At 48.1% G+C, this 26,333-nt stretch overlaps 1 protein-coding gene across 1 annotated transcript in view; it reads left to right on the top strand.

Annotated features, from left to right (window-relative positions):
• NUDCD1 (NudC domain containing 1) overlaps positions 1-26,333 on the top strand; it is a 489,494-nt gene that overhangs the window by 388,331 nt on the left and 74,830 nt on the right. The window contains exon 9 of the mRNA XM_085605088.1: positions 16,186-16,342. Within this exon, the coding sequence (XP_085461214.1) occupies positions 16,186-16,342 (157 nt within the window). The remainder of the gene's footprint in view (positions 1-16,185; positions 16,343-26,333) is intronic.

The raw sequence follows: 26,333 nt of genomic DNA on the forward strand, positions 1-26,333 counted from the left end.
TACAAAAAGTGGATTGGGCCCATTCGGCGCTTACCTTTGAACTTAGATGAAATTTGAAAAAAAGAGATGGTAGAAGTTCAGCGGGACAAGGCTGCAGGCGATGTCAAGGGAGGAAGCATTGTTAGTGGACAGTCAGCTGCAGAATGATGGCGCAGTGAAGATTTCGATGTTCAGGCTTAATTTCTATTTTAGAAGTCGAAAATCTCCACCTGGACGAAGAGGAAAGTTGTAGCTGATGAGAGTTCCTTGAGGCCAGACACCCCTTTGTCGAAGGACCGCTGAACAGCATTTGCTGCTGTGGAAAAGAATGTAAGGGAAGCTGCTGCGATGTCAGGCCAACAGGCGATGCACCTTGAGTGGATAGACAAGCAGGTTGGTCCTAGTCTCCTCCCTGGTCTCAGAACGGTTTTTAGCCAAAACCTTTTTAAGTCCCAGGTTTTGGATTTTGGCTGTCTTGGGTACATTTGACACCACCATAGAGAGTCCAAGTCTGGAGGGGCACCACATGGGGGATTAGGCTTCACAGAGGCTGGGACCAGGTGCGGGTTAAAGATAGTTTGAGCCTTTTCTGTCCCTGAGGCTCTGCTCAGGAGACCAGCCATCTAGCCCTTAGTCACTCTGGTAGTCCTGGGTTCAAGAAGTGGAACAGGACTCAAACAGCAGGGCAGGCCTCTGAGGGTTCAGGCAGGCTTAAGGCAGCAGAGCCACCCTTCCAGGTGCAGCAAAGCAGTCTTCTGAAGTACACAGCAGGCCAGTCCTGTGCATCATTCCACAGGTCCAGAAAGTAAACTGAAGAGTGAATCTTCAGCATAATAATAATAATAATGTGGATAACTCGAACACCTATCAACCAAGCTTTTGTTGCAGCCCATCGCCCGCCCAAACCTTCCTCCCTCCACCCATTACAGGCCAGAAAGCTACAGGGTATTGAGCCTCGTCGTGGTGCAGGTACTGGGGAGCCATCTCGAAGAAGAATGATGGCATTTAGAAAAGTAAGTAACGGTACCACAGGTCTTTGGTCGAGTGGTAGAGGTCCTGCTATTTGTTTCAGTATATCAAGTCTTGCAGCCAGGATTTGGCCGTCGGCAAATGACTTCTGCCCATACGCATGAAGCCAATCTTTTTCAGTAGAATCATCACAGAGGCCAGTCGTCAAATCTCTGCAAGAAGAAGGGCCATTTTTGCTTAACAGTGGTAAAGTGCCAGAGTCCTAAGACCAACAAAAAGATGCAACAAAAAGTGGAAGTAAGCAGTCAAAAGGTTTGGGGGAAGGCCACTCTAACAAATCTAACAAGAGGGATTAGGATTCTATTGAAGAGATAGGATTTGAGGCAGATAACCATTTTCATGAGTGAAATTCTGCCTGACAGAGGCAGTGTCAGCCACCTTTTCACTCTCTCCTCTATGGTATTACCATATGTTCCATAGTTGTCAGAAATGACAGTGTGTATATCATAACTAAGCTATATTCTTAAGCATTTAACAGTGGAGATGTAGACTATTGCTGCTTGAGGATCAAGAGAATATAGGAACACAAATGGTAAAGGCATAAGAAGTTCTGTCATACTTTCATCCATTGCACTCACATTTAGTGTTCTCATTGGCCGGTTAACACTCCATCCTTAATGTTTAATACCAGCACAATCGGATAGAGACTACTATCAACTGATTCTTTAACGTAGAATTATCCCCAGGTGTGAGACTGGATCCAGAAAACATTCTTGCCCAGCATCTCTGCACGCCGGGGGGTGGTACCTCGCGACTGTGCCCTGACGTCCTCCGCGGGTGTGACGTCAGCGAGGTCACATAAGCCCCACCCTGGGATGCTGACGTCCGTTTTCTTCTTTTCCGCGTGCAACGCGGATCCAGATCGTGTTCCTGGCCTGTTTTCAGGCCTCCTTTTTACGCTTTGCGTTTTTCTTGTGAACAGTGTGCGAATGCCTTCTGGCTTCAAGACGTACTAGACTTACGTGCGCCAGATGTCGGCGACGGACCCTCACCCCATCTGTATGTGGTGTTTGGGGGAGCACCGCGACTCCACGGACTGCGAGGCTTGTCAGCAGATGAAGCCGAAGTCCCGGCGGGAGCGCCCGATGAAACTCCTCTCGGCCCGCATGTCCAGGTCGGTGTCGTCGCCGCGTCCGTCCACCGCGGAAGGCTTCAAGAACTGCCGCTTCCGTCTCCGACATCGTCCCTGTCCGAGGCCACAACGGCGTTGCTCACCTGTTGGTAAGTGTCGCAGTTTGTCCCCGAGGACCGATCCCCGGCCTGTGGGGGGCACGGGTTGTGCGGCCCCGTGTGTCGCCATCCCCGGCAGGGGCGACCAGAGCCCAGATGGAGGCCTATGCGGCGGCCTTGCAGGCCTCTTTGGCGCCTCCTCCTTCTCTTCTTCCTGGGACATCTGCGGATCCCTTGCCATGTGCGGGGACTTCTACGGCTGCTCCGGCGCCGGCAGGTTCGTCTCCAGGTTCTGGAGATGTGGTGCCATCAGGGTGCGGCCCTCCGGGGTACCCTCCTTCGGACCACGGCACCTCTGCCTCACCGCAAACCCCGCGGGGGTCCCTGTGGTGTCGCAGGAGGTTGCAGAGGATCGTCCTCGAGTCCCTTTCGGTCCTCTGGGCAGGCGGCGGCCTTGTCCGAGGCCAAGCTGATGCTGCTCTGGTGCCGGCGGCTGCTGGCCCTGGCAGCGCCACAGGGGCCAGCTAGGTACCGGGCGTGTCCCCGGGCCCCCCTCGTCTCTCCACGCAGGCGGCTGCCTCGTCGGAGGTCGAGTCGACGCCTTTTCGGTGCCGTTCCTTAGCCACCCCAGCTCCGACCCCTGCCCCGTCCTCCTGCGGCACGCGTCGGCAGACTCTACGGCGCCGTGCCGGCGTCGGGTCGTTGATTCGTCTTTGGACACCCCCTCTTCTCCAGAGGTTCGGCAACTGTTTGTTTCATCTTCTCCGGAGACGGGACGCCGCGTCGTGGCTTTTTCCCCGTCGTCTTCCAAGGATGGCTCTTCGCCGTCCCCGCACCCGCAATCTTCACCGTAAGTGCCTCAGGTTCCCCACTCGCCGGTCACCCCTCCCCCCATTCCGAGCATGGCCTTTCCTAACCTCCGGTTGGGCTGGGAGATGGTCGGCTTAGCTTACAGCCGTCACCCACGGAGGAATTGCTTTCCCCACCGCGTTGCCCTACGAAGGAGAGTGCTGCCTTCGCCCGGGCTGTCTCTATGGCTGCGGTAATCTTGCGCACGGGTGATCCGGCTGTCCATTTCCCTGCGAATCATTTACTGGAGGTTCTCCATCAGGGCTCTGGTGGATGGGCGCTGCTTCTTCCCTTCGAGGCTTCGCTCATTAAATCTCTCTTAGGGGCCTGGGGGCATCCTGCCACAGGGGATCGGGTGCCCCAGCCGCTTCTGCACCGCCACCGTCCTGCCCTGCCTGAACCTGTCTGCCTTTCCTTCCACCCTTCTACCCGGGGCCCACTTTTGCAGACCGCCTTTCCCTCCTTGCCATCGGTGTTGTCTCCCCCCGTCTCGGGAGGCCTGGTGGTTGGATTCTTGGGGGCGCAACATCTTTGCCTCCTCCAGTGCTGCCTTGCGGGCCCTAAACACGCTTTGTGTATTGGCCAGAGCCACTTCTTGCTTATGGGATTCGGCGGAGTCCCTTCTGTCTTCCGCTTCTCAGGATGGTGCCTGGGCTGATCTGCGGCACCATGTGTTAGATGGCAGGGAGCTGGCGGCGTTTATTCTTCACTCGACTCTGGACGTTTCAGAGGTGCTTGGTCGCACTGTGGCTTCTTCTGTGGCCCTCCGTCTGAGGCTGGGGGATAGTGTTTTCCCTGAGAACGTTAGGGAGCGGCTCGTTGACCTTCCCTTGGATGGCGCTCTTTTTTTGTTTCACGTCCCTGCGGATTCTGCCATTCAGAGGTTCCTTGCGGGGCTTCGTCCTCCTCCTCCCCCTCCTCCTCAGTGACCTGGATGTCGGTCTGTGTTCTCTGGGAGGTGTTCTCCCGTTGTTTCCTGGAGCCTAGTAACGAGTGGCCCTGGTTGTGTGTTCTGTGTGGTTGGTGTGCCTTTAGGGTTCTTTCGTTGGCCCTTTGGTGCTGTTGGCTGCTGGTCCGGCCCTTTTTTGACTTGTGATTTTGGCTGTTAGTGAAGCCGGTAGGCCCTGAGATTAGGCCTTCTGTGTCTTCTTTATTGGCTGATTGATAAGCTGTCTGCGGGTTTCTCTGCAGGTCGTCTGTTTGTCCTCTGCTGCGGAAATTTTTTCCTAAGAGGTGTTCCCATGTTTCTTGGGACGTAACCTACCCTCTGTGGGGAACTTGTAGCTATTATATAGCTCTGTCTTCTGCTGGTGAGGTGTGGTCGCCCCTTTCGGGCTCCTTGCACTCCGTGGCGTCACAGTATGTCGCTGGTGCGATCTGGCGTCCGACTTGTCCTGGGTGTGCTGTTCCGTGGTGTTGCCTGCTGCTGGCGGCGCATGCCCGTGCAGGCCTGCTTGTTCTGATCCACCCATGGTCTTGATGTGCTCCCTTGTGCCCCTGCCTCTGGTTCCGCTGGGGCTTTGCTCAATGGTGCCTTTCTTCTTCCACCTGTGCTATTGGCAGTGGAGCCGTTGCGGCCTTGTCCGCTGCTTGTTCACCTCTTTTCTATCTCTGAGTATGTGCTTCTTACGATGGGCCCTGCCTCTGGTTCTACCTCTTCTCACTGGGTTTGAGGTGGTCCTGGTGTTTCTAGAGGCTTTTAGGGTGCTGTCTGCCCCTGCAGGGTGTTGGGCGGTTCTCCCTTGGTTGGGCTTAGGATTTCCTGGCCCTTTTCCTTCTTGTCCTTGTGCCATGTCCCCTACTGGGGCCCTGGGTCTCTCCTGGTGGGAAGGTTCTCTCGCAGGCCCTCCTCCCCTCTGGGTATGGCTAGGTTATCTATTCTATGTTAAAGAATCTGCGGCTAGTAGTCTCTATCAGATGTACAAGTTACTTACCTTCGGTAACGATGTATCTGGTAGAGACGATTCTAGCCGCAGATTCCTTCACGGCCCGCCCTTCCTCCCCATTCTGCGAGGACCCTCAGTTTGGTTTCTGTGCTCGCCTCCCTCTGGGTGGCTTGTCTTCTGTGGGTATCCTTTTTGTTTTCTCTGGTCGGGCTTCCCCTCAGCTGGTTTCTCTCCAGTGTGGGGGGCCTGCTTTTGCTCTTTTTCACTTTGTTCTTACAATTTCTGGTCACCCTGTGGTCTTCTACGTTGGGGGTTCTTTTGCATGTCCTTGACCTCCTGCTCTTTTCAGGGGCTCTGGCCCTCCTTGACTGTTTGATCGGGGGGTGGATTGCTGTTGCTCCTCTGTTCCGGGCTTGTGGCCCTTTACTGTGTGGTCTGTGGTTGCAGTCTCTCTCTTTCTCTTACAACGCTTTCCATGCTTGTGCCTCCAGGCTGGCTGTCGCCTTGGCTTCCACGGTGGTTCCATGGAGTGGTACTTTGCGCTCCCGTGCTGTGGCTTACTGCTGTGGCCTTCTGGTACTTTGGTGCTACCTAGTGCTATTGCCTTGGCTTGCACAGTTGCTCCTTAGAGGTGCTCTGCTCTTTCCGTGCTTGGCTTTCCTGTGGTAGCCTCCTGGTGCCTCGGTGCCAACTGGTGCTGTTCCTCACCTTTTGTCTCTATCTTTTTGTTTCTCTGGTTTTTTCGCACACTGTTCCCATGCTCTCCTCAGTTTTGTTGTGATGGCTCCGCGTTGTGGTGCGGAAAAGTTCTCCGAAGCAAATTGACGTCAGCACGCCGGGGTGGGGCTTATGTGAACTCGCTGACGTCACGCCCGCGGAGGACGTTGGGGCGGAGTCACGAAGTACCGCCCCCTCCGGCTCGCAGAGATGCTGGGCAAGAAAGTTTTGTCGGTCCAGTCTCACGCCTGGGGATAATTCTACGTTAAGGAATCTGCGGTTAGAATTGTCTCTACCAGATACATTGTTACCGAAGGTAAGTAACTTGTACATCGCACTGATCAAACAAGCAACTACAAAGTCAAATCTAACCATCAGCAAGAATGCCGTAGCCTTAAAAATCCTTTTGAACTTACTTGCTGTAAATAGACCAGTCAGCCGCTATTTAGGTAAGGAGGAAAATAGCTGGGATCGAACCTTATGTGTTAGGATGCTCCACATAAAAGGTCCCCTTGATCCGATTTCTTCTGTGCAAACAAACTATGGACTATAGCTGAAAAAAGTCTGAAATCATCCTGGGCTAATTTCAACCAACCAAAGAAGAGGTTTTCTATTTCATGCTTCACTTTGTAAGGCACATTTTGTTTATTTGATGCTTCAGTTTTTATTAATTATAATAATGGGCAAAATAATGTGGGTTGTAAATGGGCTGATTAACAAAAGTTTTTATCAGTCTTGGAAGTAGTAATATAGGAGTACTCTTTTATGTGCTTTTATTTCCTTTTGTGAATTGGCCTAAAATATTCAACTCCCTATTAAAAGTTCAAAAAGGCACAGTCCTTTCTTTCATACTTATTGTATGTGATTATTCACTGAACATTCCAATTTTATTTTCAGTTTACATGTTTGGGGATCAGTCAACAAAGGCTTGTAAGAGTATAACTAGAGTTGAATAATTTCTCTTTATTCTGCTGTGAACAGCCATAAAAGCTTGCAAGATGTGCAAAAATAGCAATAAAATACATACAAGTTATTAACACAAGCAAGTAAAATATGCGAAATCATCAGGTTTGGGATATTAATGGCCAACAATCTGGATAAAAACAGGCTGGGATGAATGAAACCGAATTTAAGTCAAATACTGAATCATCGATGCCCTGAAATTAATCTAAAATCATTGACCTCCTGGAGCGGACTGCGGCTTTAAGAAACAGAATCACGTGACCACATATGTTTTGTCATCTGGTAATGCCTATAAAAAAATAAATTCTTGCATACAAAGTCGTATATTCGTAAACTTCAAAAATGGTATGAGGAATCTTTTGGTATACAGGAATATTCGTAGCATGTCTTTGCTGCAGATACACATACTGTGCATACTCCTGCGATCTAGTGTTACGCCCGGACTCTGCAAGTTGTTTTTCAATCGAGGAAGTTTTATGATCAGTACTGTTCTTAGTTTCTCATCCCCCTCGAGGCATTGCGCATGTCGAACGCTTTGTTCCTTAGAACGTTTTTTCCACCATTGGGCTGGGACGGACTGCGTCGAAGCTCTGCAGAATTCAATGCCGCATGGCCCACGGGAAAACAACTAAGATCGAAAAATCATCTACTACACAAGGAAGGACTTCCTGGCGTCCAAACAGTCGACCGTCGAGAATGACCATCTCCGGGTGATGGAGACAAAGATAAAACTTTTCTGACGGTGTCCTTGGTGTGAAGCCAAGTATGCCCACAATCAATCAATCAATCAAAGGCATTTATAAAGCGCACTACTCACCCGGAGGGTCTCAAGGCGCTGGGGGGGGGGGGGTCCGCTACTGCTCGAACAACCAGGTCTTGAGCTTCTTCCTGAAGGAGAGGTGGTCTTGGGTCAGGCGTAGTTCGGTGGGGAGGGCGTTCCAAGTCTTGGCGGCCAGGTGGGAGAAGGATCTACCTCCTGTTGTCGCTCTGTGGATGCGGGGGACGGCTGCGAGGGCGAGACTGGTCGAGCGGAGGTGGCGTTTGGGAGCGTAGAAGTTGAGGCGGCTGTTGAGGTAGGTCGGGCCTTGGTTGTGTAGGGCTTTGTGTGCGTGGGTGAGGAGCCGGAAGGTGATTCTTTTGTTGATCGGGAGCCAGTGCAGGTCTCTCAGGTGTCTGGAGATGTGAGTTCGTCTGGGGACGTCGAGGATGAGTCTCGCCGAGGCGTTCTGGATCCGCTGGAGTCTCTTCTGGAGCTTGGCGGTGGTACCGGCGTAGAGGGCGTTGCCGTAGTCCAGTCGACTGGTGACGAGGGCCTGGGTGACTGTTTTCCTGGTCTCGGTGGGGATCCACCGGAAGATCTTACGTAGCATGCGCAGGATGTTGAAACAGGACGAGGAGACGGCGTTGACTTGTCTGGTCATGGAGAGGGAGGAGTCCAGGATGAAGCCCAGGTTGCGTGCGTGGTCTGTCGGTTTGGGTGCGTTGCCCAGGGCAGGGGGCCACCAGGAGTCGTCCCAGGCGGAGGGTGAGGAGCCCAGGATGAGGACTTCCGTCTTGTCTGTGTTCAGTTTCAGGCGGCTGGTCGTCATCCACTCGGCCACGTTTTTCATCCCTTCGTGTAGGTTGGCTCTGGCGGTGGCGGGGTCGTTGGTCAGGGAGAGGATCAGCTGGGTGTCATCGGCGTAGGAGATGATGTTCAGGTTGTGTTGGCGTCCGATGGCCGCAAGGGGGCTCATGTAGACATTGAAGAGGGTGGGGCTGAGCGAGGAGCCCTGAGGGACGCCGCAGGTGACTTCCGTGGCTTCTGATCTGAACGGGGGCAGGCGGACTCTCTGTCCTTCCGGTGAGGAAGGAGATGATCCATTCCAGTGCCTTCTCCTTGATCCCGACGTTGCTGAGGCGCTGCACTAGGGTGCGGTGGCAGACAGTGTCGAATGCCGCGGAGAGGTCCAGGAGGATGAGGGCCGCTGTTTCTCCGTTGTCCAACAGGGTTCGGATGTCGTCTGTGGCAGCGATGAGGGCGGTCTCGGTGCTGTGGTTGGCCCGGAAGCCTGACTGGGAAGGGTCGAGGGAACCAGTCGTCTCGAGGAAGGCTGCCAGTTGCTTGTTGATGGTCCACATGACGTATGTAATTTGTGCCTGTCTCCAGACACCAAGAAAGAACAGAGCGCTGTCTGTGCATTGTTCAAAAATAAAAACTCTTGGAACACGAATGGACCGACGCCTCACACATACAATAGAGCATGCACCTGAGACAGAATTCAGCCACGAAAGTGGAGCAGATAGCGAGGCTAGTGCTCCATTCCACCTCCAGGAGGTAGGATAGTCATAGCCAGCCCACACCTCACCACATCCGATAGATTGCCCGGAGATGAACATGCTCCAGTACAGCCCACCTCTCCGACGCTGACCAATGCCTCGAGACCAAATACCATGACAACACTGTGTATCACGAGTACTGTTACCCCTCATGCTAAGAAAATAATACACTCACCACCACCACTACCCCGCCATGGTGCTCCACAGCCAACGAGTTCAAGCCGACACCATGAACATACCTCAGAGCCAAGAAAAGATGAGAATATTCTCGATTCCATTTAAGTAGCCAGGCCAAAAGAAGGGGTTGGTTCAGGCACACTGCCGGCACCGAAAAGCAAACGGCACCGACCGAGTCTTTGACACCAAAGCATCACTTGGAACTGACAAAAACATTGGCACTGAAAACTTCCAAGAACACACATTGGAGCTGGAAAAATGCTTGGAATCGAGCGCAACGAAACCGAAAAATACTTCGGAATCGGAAAAACAACAGGGACACAATTCTACACAGAAGAAAATTCATGTCTCCAGAGTTCCAAAACAGACTGATTCTAAAGACACACCATTGGCACCAAAGAAACAGAAAACACAAACTACCCAGTCCAATTGGAGGTCAAATCTGAGGGACTGCAGCATTTTATGCAGGAGAAATGCAAGGAGGCAGAAAAGATAAAGGCAGGGAGGAGGGTCTGTTATCTCAGCTTCCACCAAAAATTGTACCATTAGACCACAGGGCCACAAGCCCTACACTTTTTAGTTCACCTGCCTCACATCAAGATCACTCACCCTCTCCACAAGAAGAATAAGAGGAAGAAATACAGGACACTGATTCCCAGGGCACACATGATACTGATCACACATCTGACCCATGGGAACACTATGATGTGGTCCTACCAGATCCAGACTTTGAACCACTTGTGCATACAAAACCTTCTTCTCCTGATGACACTTCATCTTATCAGTGTCTTACAGAGAGCTTCAGAGTATCATAAGCTCCCAATGCATTCTACAGAGGAGGAAAGGGATTTTCTCATTGGAACACTCACGCACAGATTGTACATTCCAATACTTACCTATGATTGGATCCATCTTTAATGTTTCCAGAGAGGTGTTCAAGGATCCAGTTAAAACAAGGGTCCTAGCACCACGAATTGAGAAAAAATATAGACCCTCACCATCTGACCCAGTCTACATTCTAGGGCATCCCCCAGCAGACTCCCTTGTAGTCACCACTGCTAGAAAAAGGTCATCTGCACAAGGCGCACAGGAAAAGCCCCTCCTCCAGATAAAGAAAGTAAACAGTTGCTGCAGCTGCAAAAAGAGTTGCCACTGGGCACGATTATCATGGGAGAATTGTCAAATCTGTGGCCTCCTCCACGTTACAACAGAGCAACATGGGATGAAATACAGGGGCCCCCATGCAAAATCATTCTGAAGAATATAAAAAGTGGGGAGAAGAATTTATTAAAGAGGATAACATTATTTCTAATGCTACCCTCAAATGTGCCTTAGATGGAGTTGACACGCTGCTAGGGGCATAAATACATCGTTCATGCTCAGGAGACCTCCATGGCTATGCATTTTTGGGTTCAAGCCAGAATTACAGCAACATATTTTAAATGTTCTTTTTGATGGAGAACACCTCTTCAGACCAGCTGTAGACGCATAGCTTGAAAAAATTAAAAAAGGTCACCAACACTGCCAAATCAATGGCTGCCTTACAAACCACAACACAAAAGCAACAGCCCTTTTGAAGGTACCAAGGTAGAGGAGCTGCAGAAGCCTCTACCACAGAAAGTAATATCTATCCACCTCAACAGCAAAAATACCACCTGCAGGGGCCTAGTTACGATCGTGGAGGCTACAAAAATAATAAAGGTGGGGTATAGGCACCCCCTACAAGGGCACTTCCTCCCCACCACCAAAATGACTTACTCACACTCCCCCTCCCTCCTACCTCCCCCCACCATCCCCCCCCCCCCCCCCCCCCCCCCCCGTCCCGACCACAAAACTCCTGTCCGGGGAAGGCTACAACAATTCCATCAGTTGTGGCAACATATTACTTCAGACCAATGGGTCTTAGAAATTGTCAAACAAGGTTATTGCCTAGAACAACTTCAACAACCACCAAATATACCACCAAAAAAGTAGATCCTAAATACACAGCATCTTCACCAGCTCAAAAAAGAAGTAAAGGCATTACTACAAAAAGGGGCCATAGAAATTTTCCTGCACATGTATAAAAACAGAGAAGTGTACTCTGTTTTTTTTCTAATACCAAAGAAAGATGGAATCCTAAGATCCATTCTGGATTTCAGGCCACTCAATTGTTACATACTATCAGAACATTTTCACATCGTCACGTTACAAGATGTGATATCTCTACTTCAAAAAGGTGACTTCATGACTGCGCTAGACCTGAAGGACACTTACTTTCACATTCCAATCCATCCAGCACACAGAAAAGAACATTTCTGAGGTTTGTGGTAAGTGGACGTCATTATCAATTCAAGTACTACCCTCTGGAGTAACAACAGCCCCAAGGGTCTTTACAAAATGCCTAGCAGTAGTAGCAGCAAAACTAACAGGAGAAAACATTCACGTGTTTCCCTGCCTTAAGGATTGCCTGGTCAAGAGTCCAAACAAGATCAAACGTCTATCAGATACTCAAAAGACAATAAATCTATTACATCAATTGGGTTTCTCAATCAATGTGACAAAAATTACATCTCCAACCATCCCATATACTAGGGTCAATACTCAACACCATATGGGAGACAGCTTACCCCAATCCTCCATAGGGTTCTTAATCTCCAGAACCAATTGGGATGTTTTTCAGCCACATCATCGCCTATCAGTCAAAACAGTAATGCAGCTACTAGGAATTATGGCATCTTGCATAGCAATAGTGCCAAATGCTCGCCTACAGGTGACTCCTCTTTGAGTGTTTAGCATCTCAATGGTCACAAGCGGGAGGGAACATGGAAGATCTAGTGTTTGTTTCACCCAATGTTCATCAGGCTCTATTGTGGTGGAACACTACAAATATATTAACAGGGAGAGCCTTCAAGGATCCGATCCAGCACATAATCACAACCAATGCATCACTTCTGGGAATGGGAACTCATATGAAGGACATTGTGATTCGGGTACACTGCACAACACAACAACAGGTTCTACACATCAACATGTTAGAAGTAGTGCCTATTGCAATGGCTTTAAAAGCGTTCCTCACAAAAATAGCAGGGAAGGCCTTCTTTCTATGCACAGACAACATGACTGCAATGCATTACATTCAGAAACAGAAGAACCCATTCCATACAATTATCCCAGTTGGCACAAAAGATATGGAAATGGGCGAACAGTCACAACATCCACCTCCTACCACAATGCATACCAGGGCAGGACAACACAATTGCAGATCTTCTCAGAAGACCACACCAGCAGATTCATGAGTAGGAAATACACAGCACATTGTTACAAACATACTTCCAACGTTGAGGAACCCCCGCAATAGACTTGTTCACAGCTAAAGAAAATGCAAAATGCCAACACTTCGCATTCAGACTTCCAAAGTCCAAGGGCAATCCTCTAAGGATGAGCTGGTCTGGGATATTTGCGTATGCTTTTCCTCCTCACCCATTTATACCTTCTGTGGTCCGAAAACTCCAAAAGACTTCCATAACCTTAATACTGATAGCACCCACCTGGACTCGTCAAGCATGGTACACAACACTATTGGAAGTCTCCCTACAGCCTCACAACAAGCTACCCAATTATCCAAAACCTCACACACAGCAAAGCCTGGGTGAGACATCCCAATCCTCAACAGCTCAATCTTGCAATCTGGTTCCCGAGGTCATAGAATTTGGATACCTCAATCTACCTGATGAATGTATGAAAATTCCTAAAGCAGTAAGAAGACCCAACACAAGGGCTTGCTATTCAGCAAAATGGAAGCATTTTATGCATTGTTGTACTACACAGCACAACAATCCCTCTTCTCCAACAGAACAACTACTAATATGTTACCTGTAATACATGCAAAAGTCACAATTAGCATACACCTCAATACGCCTACATTTAGCGACTAATGCAGGTTATTTACAAAAACGGAAACACTAGTCACTTTTTTGCATTCCTGTATTTAAAGTCTTCATGGAAGGATTAAAAAGGATCTTCCACGACGCACACCTTCAATAGCAGCGTAGAATGTATACATTCTCTTAACCCGGCTAATGGGGCCATTATTTGAGCCAATGCATAATTGCCAACTGCAATGCTTAACATGGAAAGTAGCTTTACTTGTAGCAGTAACATCCTTACGAAGGGTAAGCGAGATACATGCACTCAGTCAAAGAACCTTACCTCCAAGTGTTCTCAGACAAAGTGCGTTTAAGTACCAACCCGACAACAAGGTCATTTCTCTCTTCCTTTTAAATCAAACCTTGGAGGTAATGGTTTTCTTATCAAAACCACAGACATTTGCAAAACTTTCTTTACATACACTAGATGTTAAAAGTGCACTTGCGTACTATGTGGAACATACGAAACCCTTCAGAAAATAAAACAACTTTTTTTTCAAATCCAACACAAGGAAACGCTATTTCCAAGACCAGTATAGCAAGATGGATTGTTAAATGCATTCAAATATGTTATGCAAAAGCAAAAAGAACATTTACAACTGTGCCAAAAAAAGGAGCAACCATGGCCTTTTTAGGAAATAACCCTCTAAATAACATTTGCAAAGCAGCAACATGGATAAACGCACCCACTTTCACAACGCATTATTGTTTGGATGTTCAATCAAGAAAACAAGCTTTAATTGGACAAACAAATGGTATTTAGGACAACTGCACCATCTCATGCCTAAAGCCACCATATGGAGGAGTACTGCTTTACAGTCTATGCATAGCATGTGTATCTGCAGCCAACATGTGCTACAAATGGATTGTTACTTTCCTTGTACGCATCTATTCGTAGCGTGTAGTGCTGCTGATTCATATGCGCCCTCCCGCTTCCCCAGCAGGTATTAGATGGTAACAAAATACCTACACAGCATGTCTAATAAAGTCTTACTAAGCAGACTATATCCTCACTCCATTCATGGCAAGGGGAAAACAATTTTCTAAGGAACAGTGTTCAACATGTGCAATGCTCCGAGGGGGTGGAGACACCACGCCGATCATAAAACTTCCTCAAGGGAAAAACAACTTGCAGAGTCCATGCCCACCACTAGATGGAAGGAGTATTCATAGCATGTGAACCTGCAGCACTACATGCTCCGAATAGATGTGTACAGGGTAAGTAACATAATCCTTTACTACTTTACATACTCCACTGGCATGCTACTCTTAATAGCTGCCCCAGTTTACATATGTGGATTTCTTTAATAAAAGGTGTGTACCACATACTCATGCCTACACCATTATGTGCTCAAAAACCACCCATGTGACCCTGGGGATGAGCTGCTATTTACATTAGTTATAGATTGCCTTCATAATTTCTCAATTTCTCAGTGTTTTGCCCTTGATCTGGTTGATGTATTGTGGAGCCCTACTAGCTCCTAGTATGCAAATTATTTTTATAGGTTTACCCAGAAATATATCTTTTGCCTCATTTTGAAAGAGAAAGTTTTTTGACAAAAGAAAATGAAGGGCATCAGTGCATCCTTTGCACCAAATCTGTCCAGTTATACAGTCCTGTCATTTAGACAAATCAATAACAGATGTCAGTACTTATATATTCCTAGACTCCCTAGTGGTCCAGAAGAGATGCATCAATGATATCATTATGACCTGGTGTGGTACTTATTTTAAACAAATGGAATGGCATGCCTGAATGAATATATCCAACCCAAATTTGACATTTATCACACAGTGCAAGGCTTTTACCATGAATTTCTAGAAACTGTTTGAAGGTACTTTGAATTGCAAATTGGGCTTAGCTCTTTTGTTATGCCTTTAAATAATGAGGAAAACAAATGCATTTACAAATAGAACATGGTGCATCAAGGCTAAAAAACACATTAAATGAAGTGTACTCAATTAGGTATTCAATAGCTCCTGAAATTGATACTTCTACTGGTAGGCTTTCCTATGCTGTTTTATAACATGTGAATGTCTGTTAATTTTTTGTTCTGATAAACGGAGCCCTGAGTGAGTTTGGTAAATATGGCCGAAGAAAATGGTCATTTGTAAGGGCATATGTATAAATCAATTTACATGTGAACAGAGACTTAAGTAAATTACATTGAGAACCGCCTTTGTGCTTCCTCATCAGAAGTGGTAGATCGACTCTGCATGTGGCATTTCCATATTTAACTCCCTTGATAAATGACCCAGTACAATACCATCACAGCACTTTACATCCAGGCAGCATTTGGGAATATCTGTGAGTTACGCACGTTTGTACTTTCTAACATTGATGACCCACCTTTCCAGGCTGTCACTCAACCGGATTCAGGACCTTAAGAAGTGGTATACTTCGGAAAGATTTACCTTTAGCAATACTATTGGTTAGCATCATTATAGCTTCTATGATGTTCATTGCTTCAGCCTTCTAAACTGTATTGGGACTGATGCTTCATGCATCATTTTGTTGCAAATATCTTTCCCTCCATGTTTGTCAGGAAAATCAATTAAGTAGGACATCAGATTTGCAGGTGCTCTAATTATTCAATCTTTTCTGATATGTCTTCACTCATTACTTTTTTACCATGGACTACTTCCCAAAATAATTTATTTTCGGACCTAAGGACTAAGTGATTGTATTACTGGCAACTGTTTTAGATCATCATATGTTTCCCAGAAACTAAGTCTGATGGCTTTTGATATGTAGCCGCTCCAAAAAGATCAACTTGCACCCAGACATGTTCTGTATTATTGATTTTAGCAAACCACTTCATAATGGTCCCATAAGATAACATTGGGTACTCATATTATATTGTAATGGATGTTATGAGTGAATAAACGATGGACTGACTAAATTTGTCAAGGCACAATTCGACTCGGTCACTTCATCTCATTGAAAATGTAAATCCATGTCCTCCGTGACATAGTATTGCTTTGTCTTAAGTACGGTATATCCTCGTCTTTCCAGATCTTTTCTCACAGTTCTGTTGTGAGTGTTGTCCCATAACAGTTGCTTACAGATCTTCTCTCCTGTAGGTTGTTTGATGCCGAAATATTTTTTTGTGTTTCGAAATGCATGTATCATTATTTTCATCGATTTTAAACTAAACTTGATAATGTATATGTTTGACTCCCTTTAGGTAAATCTTGGTAGCAACCAGTATCTTTTTTCAGTCGTTGTCAATCCTGAAGAGATGCCATGCTTCTGTTTGCGGCACGATGTTGATGCTTTGCTTTGGCAACCACGTTCCACCCAAGAAGAGATGTGGAAGCACATTGCAACATTTAATGCTTTAGGTGTGTATGTAGTATGTTGGCAGTTCATTTACTTTTCATTCTCACTTCTAAGTCATTGTTATACAGTTGAACCAATTGGATATGGTTGAGCAGATTTGGTTAAATTAAAATTTAATGTGATAAGGTTTTCCTATACGCTATATATATGTTATGCCATAGTATACTTTTTTGGCAGTAATGGTACAGTAAATTTACTGAGCAAGACCCAAGACTTCCATTGTACCTCCATAATGGTAAAATCAACCCCTCTGACCTGCTACTCCTTCATGCCATACACAAGCTCACGCTTTGTCATAGCTGACCGATGCAGCTGGAACCCTACTCCGATTTTACAACTTTGTTCCGATCCCAGCATAGTTTATATCAAAATACTGACGTTCGATGTACATTACAAAGTTATAATTCTTCGCTCCAGCTTTCTATTTTACTGTTAACTAGATCCTACTCCTTTTTTTTTTTTTTCTTTTTACTTACTTGCTCAGTCTCGCAAACCTCTGGCAATTTGTCACTGCACCTTAGCCACAGAAAAGAGACCACTGCACCAAGCAACATTTACCCCCAGGAGCTGTCAGTAATACCTATCAATTGTCTTGAATCAATTCATTCTCCATAGCCACTGCATGCACAGCTCACTTTATACCATCTGCAGAATCTTAAAATACGGCTTCACACAGTCGCCCCAAGCAACACTCACTCACAGCAATTCTATTCATCCATCACTGTTGGGAAAACTACTCACTCAAAGCTTCGTGCATGAATACTCATCCACAGCTCTTTCCAGAAACCCTCGTGAACAGCCCATGCCGCTATTACTAACCCATAGTCACTCCGAGCGCGACCCACCAACAGTCATCTCCTTGTCCAATTGGTCCTTGTTCTTTTTCCATTCTGTTATTGACTTTTAATCCAACTGTTCCTAAAGAGTGCAGCAATATTTTTTATTTTCTTTGGGAAAATCTTAATTTCAAATGTAGAGTTGTAATTTAAAAACTATTCTTTTCACTCCTCATATCTTTTATTTAGTTATCCATGTTTGAGCAAAAATGCTTGCAGTGGGGATACATCTAGGTTTTGCCTCAGCTGCGGTTTTCCAACATCTGTAATGTACCAAATCTAAAAAGGAATTAAAGGTATTTTATTTTTTTGCGATAACATTATGCTTATGGGGGAAGACAAAAAAGGATCATGATTTGAAATTAAAAGTAGTTATGGAGATTTTGGGAAAAATTAGAGATTTTGGGGGGAAAAAAGGGTTGACAGCGGAAAACTCTAAATTTAACTTTAAGTTACAAGAATAGTATACATGTTTAGGTCATGAAGTGGGGCGTGAGGACAATGAAATAAAAGGTAGCTTAATTCAAGCATTAGGAATGCTCCTTCACCAATGACCAAGGATGATGCCAGAGCATTCCTAGGATTTGAGGAATTGCACTCAAAGTTTGTTAGAAACCTTGGGGACGCTAGAGAGTACGGCTGCAAGATGGCTGACTGACACTTAGGGAGGCTGTGCTGGCTGGGTACGTAAATCCAACATTTATCCACGCATCAGCACCCTAACCAATAAGCATTGAATCCCTCATTGCCTGCTGCATAATCTGAGCCGCCATAGCTGGTGGGGCAGCCAAGTAACCTGCAATACGGTAACTGGTGAGATATGGGCCATGACTGCTCCTTCCCAGACTTGGGCTGGGCCCAGTGATGCCTGCTTCCAATCGATGGTGGCATCGGACCCAGGGGAGTGCCGGAGGATCACGTATCTGGACCAGTGCGGCCTGAAAGGTCAGGCCGAGCTTGAGTGTTGCCTTGAGCCTGCATGTGCTCTCCTGTGCGAGAATCTGATTGGGAGGAGTGCCTCGAAAGATGGGGGGGAGAGGGGGTTTCCGGAGGGAAGAGCGAACTGTTTGGGCCAGACTGACGTGCATGGAGACCACGGTGCCCAAGGTGCAGGGGCTCGGGGGAGGGGAGGGGGACCTGTGCCAGGACTGTCGAGGCAGTAGTGCTGTAGCAGAAGAGCCTGTCAAGGCCTGGGGGACCGTGTCTGGTCTGGGGTCCGCCAGGCAACAGGGACATACTAATTTGGGGCCAGCCCTGCCTGCACCTGTGACGTCTGCCTCCTACACCCGGTGCATAGACCCTGGGAGCCCTTGAGCCTGCTTGTTCCCCGCCTCAACACCTTTGTTACAAAAATAGATCTGCTCACTGATAGGTTTGATTGCTTGAAGGAGATAGTTGACAAGCATAATGAACGCATTGACCAGTTGGAACATCGTACATCAGAAGTAGAGTATGCACTCAGCTGGGAGCATCTGCTTCAGATGGAGAAAGTACTGGAGGACATACGAAACAAAATGAGAACCTGGAAGCGCATTCAAATCACAATCTGCAAATCCTAGGGGTCCCGTAGTCAGTGCCAACGGAACACATAGAAGACTATGTAGAGTATATGCTCCAGTCACTATTCAGAGCAGAACTATTGACCATTTTGATAGTAAAGAAGGCCCTCGGGTCTCTAGGACAGCCGCCGCCCCCGGATGCCTAAGCACGCCAGATATTTGCTAGGCTACTAAACTACAAGGACACCGCGTTGCGCGTGACCAGGGTTTGTCAGCTCCTTCAGTATCAAAGCAACAAGATCTCCTTCTTCCCTGACTTCACAATGCCTGTGCAGGCAGCCCCCATGAGAATTCCTCCCAGTGAAGTGCAAACTGCAGAAAACCAGCATCAGATGACTCATTGCCTGACTCCCCACATCTGATACTGGAACCCCGTTATCTCACACAGCCTCGAGCCGCAACTTCCTTAGTGACAATTACTGAGGGACTGCCTGTTGGGCCTGAAACATGCAGTTTTTGGAATTGAGTATTGTTGGCCACATAAAACTACCTAGCAAGACTTTACCAGTGAGAGGTTCTGTAGGTGGCTGGTGACTGTCTTCTTAACAGGACTTCCCTCACCAGGGTGTGGTTGGGTTGAGATCTAGTGGAACACTGGCCAACTCTACATTGTTTCCTCCCCTCCCACCTGGTTTCCACTGTCTAGGAGTGTGCTGGTTATCCTGGAAGCACCCTTGGATCATTCCCTCCTGGATTTCTTTGACTGGATGTGGAACGTGGTTATGTGGGTGGTGGGGTGCGATTTGGCTTGATTGGGAGATGTCAACGTGGGAGGCCGGATGGATCTAGGACACTGTTGTTGATGCTTGATTACTGTTTGAATTATTCCCTTGAAACAACCAAATTTGTGTTTTTTCGCTCCTTATACTGAATGCTACTGTCCCTGAACTGGGCTCTCACCCCTCCTCTCTAATCCCTAGATGTTGCTGGTTAAATGTGTGACTTGGAATGTAAGGGGGCTTAATGATAAGTGTATGACGAGACGTGCTGGCAGCGGCATTATGTTGATATAAGCTTGCTGCAGTAGTTCCGTTTGATGGAGATGACCCAGGCATGCCCACGGGAAGGCTAGATCACGGAACGACATGTGGCATATTACTCTAACTGTGTGCAGGGGTTGCAGTGCTTATACATGGGCGTTCCATGGCAGACGCGCCACATGCTATGCAACAAGCAGGGTCGATATGTTATATTAGCCGGTACATTACAAGGTCACCCATTAATACAGATTTTTTTTCACACATTGTATTGTATTTTCAAGAATAAATACAGAGGAATATCGTATGATTAGGTGGATTTCGATACTAGCATATTGAATATCATTACGATAAACAGATAGAGGTGAAAAATATCAAGTCGTTAGCATTGAAATGCATAGAAGGGGAGAATAAACTTACAGCAATACCCATCCTAACCTCCACCCTGTTAACCTTGTCACCTGTTTAATCTGTCTGGTATATGATGGTCCATGACAGGAGGGCTATACAGGTGACCCCAAGGGTGGCGGGGGCGAACAGCAGCATTTTGAATTCTATGGAGGCGTGCGTGAGTGTTAGAGCGTTAGCGGGTGATGAAGCCAGTAACGTCATATATTGGATGTGACCGCATTTAGGGCATGGGTGCCACAGCTTTGCTACGTGGATTTCCCAGGCCAGGGCTCAATTTTTGGTGTAGTATCTTGTGCTATAAAACCTTCTACTAAGGCGTCCCATTCCAGGGATATGGGCTTCTTATGGAGGCATCTTATTTCTTCATGATGGAAGGCCACAAACTCCTCCAATCCCTATTGTACTACCTCCTCCTTCCTGCCCTCTAGCCGATCTGGATTTCAATTGTCTCGTAATGAGCCTCTTAGTCAACAGTAAAGCCAAATCAGCAAAGTTTAGAATTGTCTTGGAGCCCTTGGGTCGTGGATGGAAGCCCAGTAGACATTGTGCCGGTGTACCCCTTGATACTGATATCAGTTTATGGCCCCTACATTTATGATCTCTCCCCCACATCTTCTTCAAAGAGGTTAGCAGGGATGGTGGGCCCCAGGGCAACTCAATGGGGTTAAGATTTCAATGTGGCCTGATGCAGAAGCGGACAGTTAGGGTAATTCCTGACGCCACACCCAAACCCTGCTGCAGAATTGCATCATAATGACAGACAATTACCTCACTGACGTCTGGAGATCCTGATATGCTGACAGCATGGAGGGCACATGTATTGCATCCACTCAGAACTCATTGGTTGAGAATCTACTACTGGCTGGCTGCTAAAGATGTGGCTGTCTTGACCACCACTGTTAATCACCTCCTGCAAACACCGTCGGATCATGCCCAGGGTTCTGATGGAAATGCCCCCACCCCCTGAATCCACATGACATGCTTTTTCATGGCGATTACCAGCAGGTGCCGCCCGGAACCAAGTGTTCCAAAGAGAGGTGTGGGCGGCCATCCTTGAGTATTTTGACCAAAATGAGCCATAGGTCTCCTCCCTGCCCATCATTTGGGAGGCCTTCAAGTTAGAGATCTATGGGGTCTGTATAGCTAAGCAAGCTAGAGTACTTTGGGCGCTGCTAGGTGAGCTGACATGACTAGAGGCGCAGAGTAGAGACTTGGAACTTCAATACTTCAACACATGTAGCAAATCCATCCTGGCATCCATCTGCAGCAAACTCTGAGTTTGATGAAGCGGTGCACAGAGAAATGCATTATCTGGGGAGGGTGGCCTGAGCAGGCTGCTGCTGAGAGGGAGATCGAGGGGGTAAGGCTCTGGGTGGTCTGCTGCGAAAACCCTGGGCGAGTGATTATATAGTTGAATTACAAGATGATCAGCAGAATACACATGCAGGGGTGGCTGCCATACAGCAGGAGATGACTTCCTTCTCCAACTTATATACGTCCTATCAGCCCCTCACTCACCTCACCATCCCTGACCCCTTGTCCTACATGGATGCGGTGCAGCTGCTTTGGCTGGAAGAGACCCACAAGTAGTACAGGCTTTTAGTGCTTTACCTGGAGATCAGGCTCCAGTATTAGATGGCCTACGCCCAAATTCTTGCCCCACATCTCCTACTTAAGAATGAAAAATCCGGGATAAGGCAGGGAAACTCCTGGCGTGGTTGGACAGGAAAGAACGGGTCAATAGAGTGGTGCCAGAGTTGATTGGAGAGGGGGGAGAGGCGATTGTGGAACCTGAGGGGATTGTGAAGTGTTTCGCGGAGTATTTTCATAGGGTTTATTCCTCTGTGTCGGACAGGCCGCCCGAGGACTCGTCTGATCTCCTCCGTGATATCGAGTTGCCCTGCCTCTCTGACATAGATAGGGACGATTTGGATGGGGACATCACGGTTGACGAGGTGGCGGGGGCGATTCGCGCGTTGAACTCGGGTAAGGCCTCTGGACCAAATGGACTGCCGATCGACCTGTACAAACTGTTCCCGGATAGGGTCGCCCCTCACCTGCGCGCCATGTTTTTGGAGGCGCGGGGGGATGGGATCCTTCCGTTGGATCAGCGGCTGGCGTCGATCGTGGTCATACATAAAGAGGGTAAACCCCGAGATAGATGCGCCTCCTATCGGCCCATTTCACTCCTCAACGCTGAGCCGAAAATTCTGGCCAAACTCCTGGCTACCCGTTTGATTAGGATACTTGGCGATTTGGTCCACCCGGATCAATCTGGCTTTATCCCGCACCGAAACACAGCATTGAACCTTAGGCATCTTCATGGCGTCATCGCCAGGGCGGGCACGCTGCGTGAACCGGCGGTTGTGGCATCTCTTGATGCCACGATGGCCTTTGACACGGTGGAGTGGGCATATTTATGGGCCGTGCTGGCCAAGTTTGGTTTCGGTCGCGGGTTTGTGAGCTGGGTTCGGTTGCTGTACGAGGAGCCACTAGCGAATGTTGTGGTGAATGGTCGGGCATCTACTCCGTTTCAGCTTGGTAGGGGTACTCGGCGGGGTTGCCCCCTGTCGCCTCTGTTGTTCGCCCTCGCCCTTGAACCGTTGGCTGCGTGGATACGTTGGCACCCGGATATACGAGGCCTTCGGTGGTCGCCTGATCACGAGGACCGTATTTCGCTTTATGCCGATGATATCCTGCTGTATCTTGCCTCACCTAAGAAGTCACTTATAGTGGTCTGTGACGTACTCGCATCGTTCGGTAGGAACTCGGGGCTTGTGATAAATTGGGGCAAATCGTACTTGTACGTTCTTAGTGGCGAGGTCCCACCGATCCCTAGAACATGTTCGATACAGGTTGCCCAGCAAGGTTTTGTGTATTTGGGGATTTTTATATCCATGGATCCTGCTGAGCGCTATGAGAGGAATCTGCTCCCCCCCTTGGCACGCTTGAGGCGAGATGTTGAAGGTTGGCGGAGGCTGCCGCTCTCCCTTGTTGGGCGTGCGGCCCTGTTCAAAATGATGTCTCTTCCCCGCTTCCTCTACGCCCTCCAGAACACCTTGGACTGGGTACCGGCCAAATACTTTCGGGAGGTCGAGGGCCTCCAAAGGACGTTGCTGTGGGATGGGCGGCCGCGAATAGCTATTTCAAAGTTGACGCTCCCATGGTACGATGGGGGCATTGCGCTCCCAGACATCCGACGGTACTATTGGGCCACGCAGCTGAGCGCGATCAACCATGGGTTTTATGGCCCTGCCCTCAGCCCTGGGTATGCCATGGATAGGTGGCTGCTGCGCGGCGGCAACTACTACAGGGCGTTGTATTCGCGGTCCTTAGACTCGTCCCTTACGGGACCCACAGGTGTGGCGGTGCGCGTATGGAAGATGGCGACTGACTCGTTGGGCTGGAAGGATAGGCTAACCCTCGCTACCCCATTGTTTGAATCGGAAAGATTGGGAAGACTCTGGCATACGAAGGGCTTTGATAAGTGGGATCTGATAGGTATATCCAAGGTGGGAGATGTGCTGCATAAGGGGAGGGTGAAGTCCTTCGAGGAGTTGCAGACTGAGTTTGAGCTAGGGCCCTCAGAGTATTTTAGGTATATCCAGCTGCGTCACGCCCTCCGATCAGTCCTCGTGGAGGGTGAAAAGGTGCCGGAGTCCTCTCCCCTTGAGGACCGAGTCCTTGATGGTCATATGCCCGAGAGCACGATCTCGCTCATATATAAGAAGTTGATAAACGTTCGGGCAGACTTGCTATTGGGGCTGAGAGAACAGTGGACCAGGGATGGCCTTGAGTTGGATAATGAGGACTGGCAGTCAGCGGTTTCTTCGCCTAAGGAGGTTGCGATCCCGTCGCGTCTGAGGCTGGTGCAGCTTAAAATTCTGCACCGGGTGTATGTGACGGGGCCAAGGCTGGTCCACATGGGATTCTCGGAGGACGGCCTGTGCAGAAGGGGATGTGGTATGGTGGGTACTTTCCTGCACATCATTTGGGAATGTGGTGTCATTGTTGAGTTTTGGAAGAGAGTCCATGCAGTTATGGGGGAGGTGACGGGCATGGTGGTACAGCCGGAGGCGCGGTGCTGCCTCCTGAACGTCTGGGGGCCCACTGACCTCGATGAGGCGCAGACCCAATGGGTGACTCTGGGTAACATGGTAGCTAAAAGGGATATTGCGCGATTATGGGGCTCCTCGGGGCCCCCTACACTGACCGCGTGGAAGGAGAACATGGATTGGAGCATGTTTAGGGAGAAGACGGTCTACTGCTCTAGAGGTCGCCCCTGGAAGTGGCATGCCATCTGGGGGCGGTGGAACCAATACAGGGGGGGAATATGTCTTGCCCCGGACCTGGAACCTCCCGAGGAACAGCTTTCCCCCTGACCTACTTTCCAGCACAGTTTTGGTTTTAGTATTCGTTCTGGGCCTCTGCTGTTCCCCTTCTTCCTCCGCACACAGTCTTATACTTAGTAGATGAGTGGGGTCCGGCCTCCCCTGGGGGCTTTCGCCATGGGCTTTCAATGTCCTTGCCTTGCTGGGGTTTGTTGTGAGTTTTTCTGTGTTTACTTAAAATTGGACCTTTGCATTACTCTTTGAACTGTATTGGGGACACATCACTGTATCTAACTTGCAATGCTGCCGAACCTTCGGGCTGTCGGCTGAATAGCTGTGTCCTGAATTTTGAAATAAAGGTTTTCAAAAAAAAAAAAAAAAGAATGAAAAATCCTTATGGAATGGTGCGCTCCCTCCTTCCCTCCGAGAGGCCCCAATTGTCACAATTTTAAAACCGGATAACGATCCCCAAACATGTGAACTCCACTTACCCTTGCCCATGATAAACTCGGATAATAAAATATGAACAAAATTGATTGCCTCAAAGCTCCTCCCGCTTTTTCCGACCATGGTGCGCCCTACCAGTCTGCATTTGTATCCAGCTGATCAACGGCCCACAACCTGTACACTTTCTTTGCTTTCCTGCATGCGATCGACCCTGGCCGGTAAACATTGTTTACAACGAAGTCTGTACAACGCATGCCATTACAATGCGGTCATCCTCCAGGGATGGTATTGCTAGTGTACTATTATCTATTTTAAGGTAAGGAATCTGCAGCTTTGTCTCAGATGGACAAGTTATTTACCTTTAGTAACGCCTTATCTGGTAGAGACATAATCTAGCTGCAGATTCCTTGCCGACCCACACATCCTCCCCGCACCACTGACAGGTTTTTAGGCTCTAGGCTGATCACTTTCAGAACCCTAGTTGTTCTAAACACACCGTTTTCAGTGCACTTCTTTGCTCCGCGCTCCTGGTGTGAAAAGTAACTGATATTCGCGCCAAAGTAGCGCCTATATAGGTGACACGGACGTCACTTCCGGCATGGTAAACAGCATCACGCAGACCCAACCGACGCCAGCTACCGGCGAGCAAGGGTATTCCACCAGCAAAAGTCTTGCCGGATCCACCCTGAAGCCTGGGAAATACTAAGGTAAGAAATTGCAGCTAGATTATGTCTCTACCAGATAAGGCGTTACCGAAGATAAGTAACTTGTCCTTTAGAAACCTCGCAGAGAATATATACAGTTTTAGACCATTGTTAATGAAGGCACAGTTTGAGTGGACAGGAGTCCCAGAATGTTTTGTCAATTTGGAAAATGACATTTGAAAATCTCTGCCTGTGCAAGGATTTGATCTGTCGAACAAACCTATAGTCTCCTCTGAAGTCCGTGGTGGTGGAGCAGTTCTGACACAAGTAGATGAGCAGAGTAAGGAAGTTGTCATTGCCTTTCCATCAAGATCATTGACACCTACTGAAGAAAAATATTCCTTTAAAGATAGAGCAACACTACTACATATTTGGGGTCTCATACACTTCCATCAGTTTATCTGGGGATCTAAAGTGGTAGGACAGGATTACAAAACGTTGACAAAGTTACTCACCGCTGAAGAGATGTGCACGGCAATAGTCAGGTTTGCAAGGATGTCAATGAGCTTGCAAGGATTTAATTATAAGGTAGAATACGTGAAGGACTAAAGAACAAAGGGCTAGATGTACGTAGTGTATGATATGCGATGGCCAATTAGCACATTTTTGCGATTCGCTATTTGGTAATCGGGAACACCCATGTACCAATGTGTGTTTAGCACATTTTGCGGTTCCCAGTGGGTAGCAAGTAGACCTACCTCCTTAACATTCATATGGTGGGTCTCGGT

The sequence above is a fragment of the Triturus cristatus genome, chromosome 5_1 (genome assembly GCF_964204655.1).
Source record: "Triturus cristatus chromosome 5_1, aTriCri1.1, whole genome shotgun sequence".
Lineage (NCBI taxonomy): Eukaryota > Metazoa > Chordata > Amphibia > Caudata > Salamandridae > Triturus > Triturus cristatus.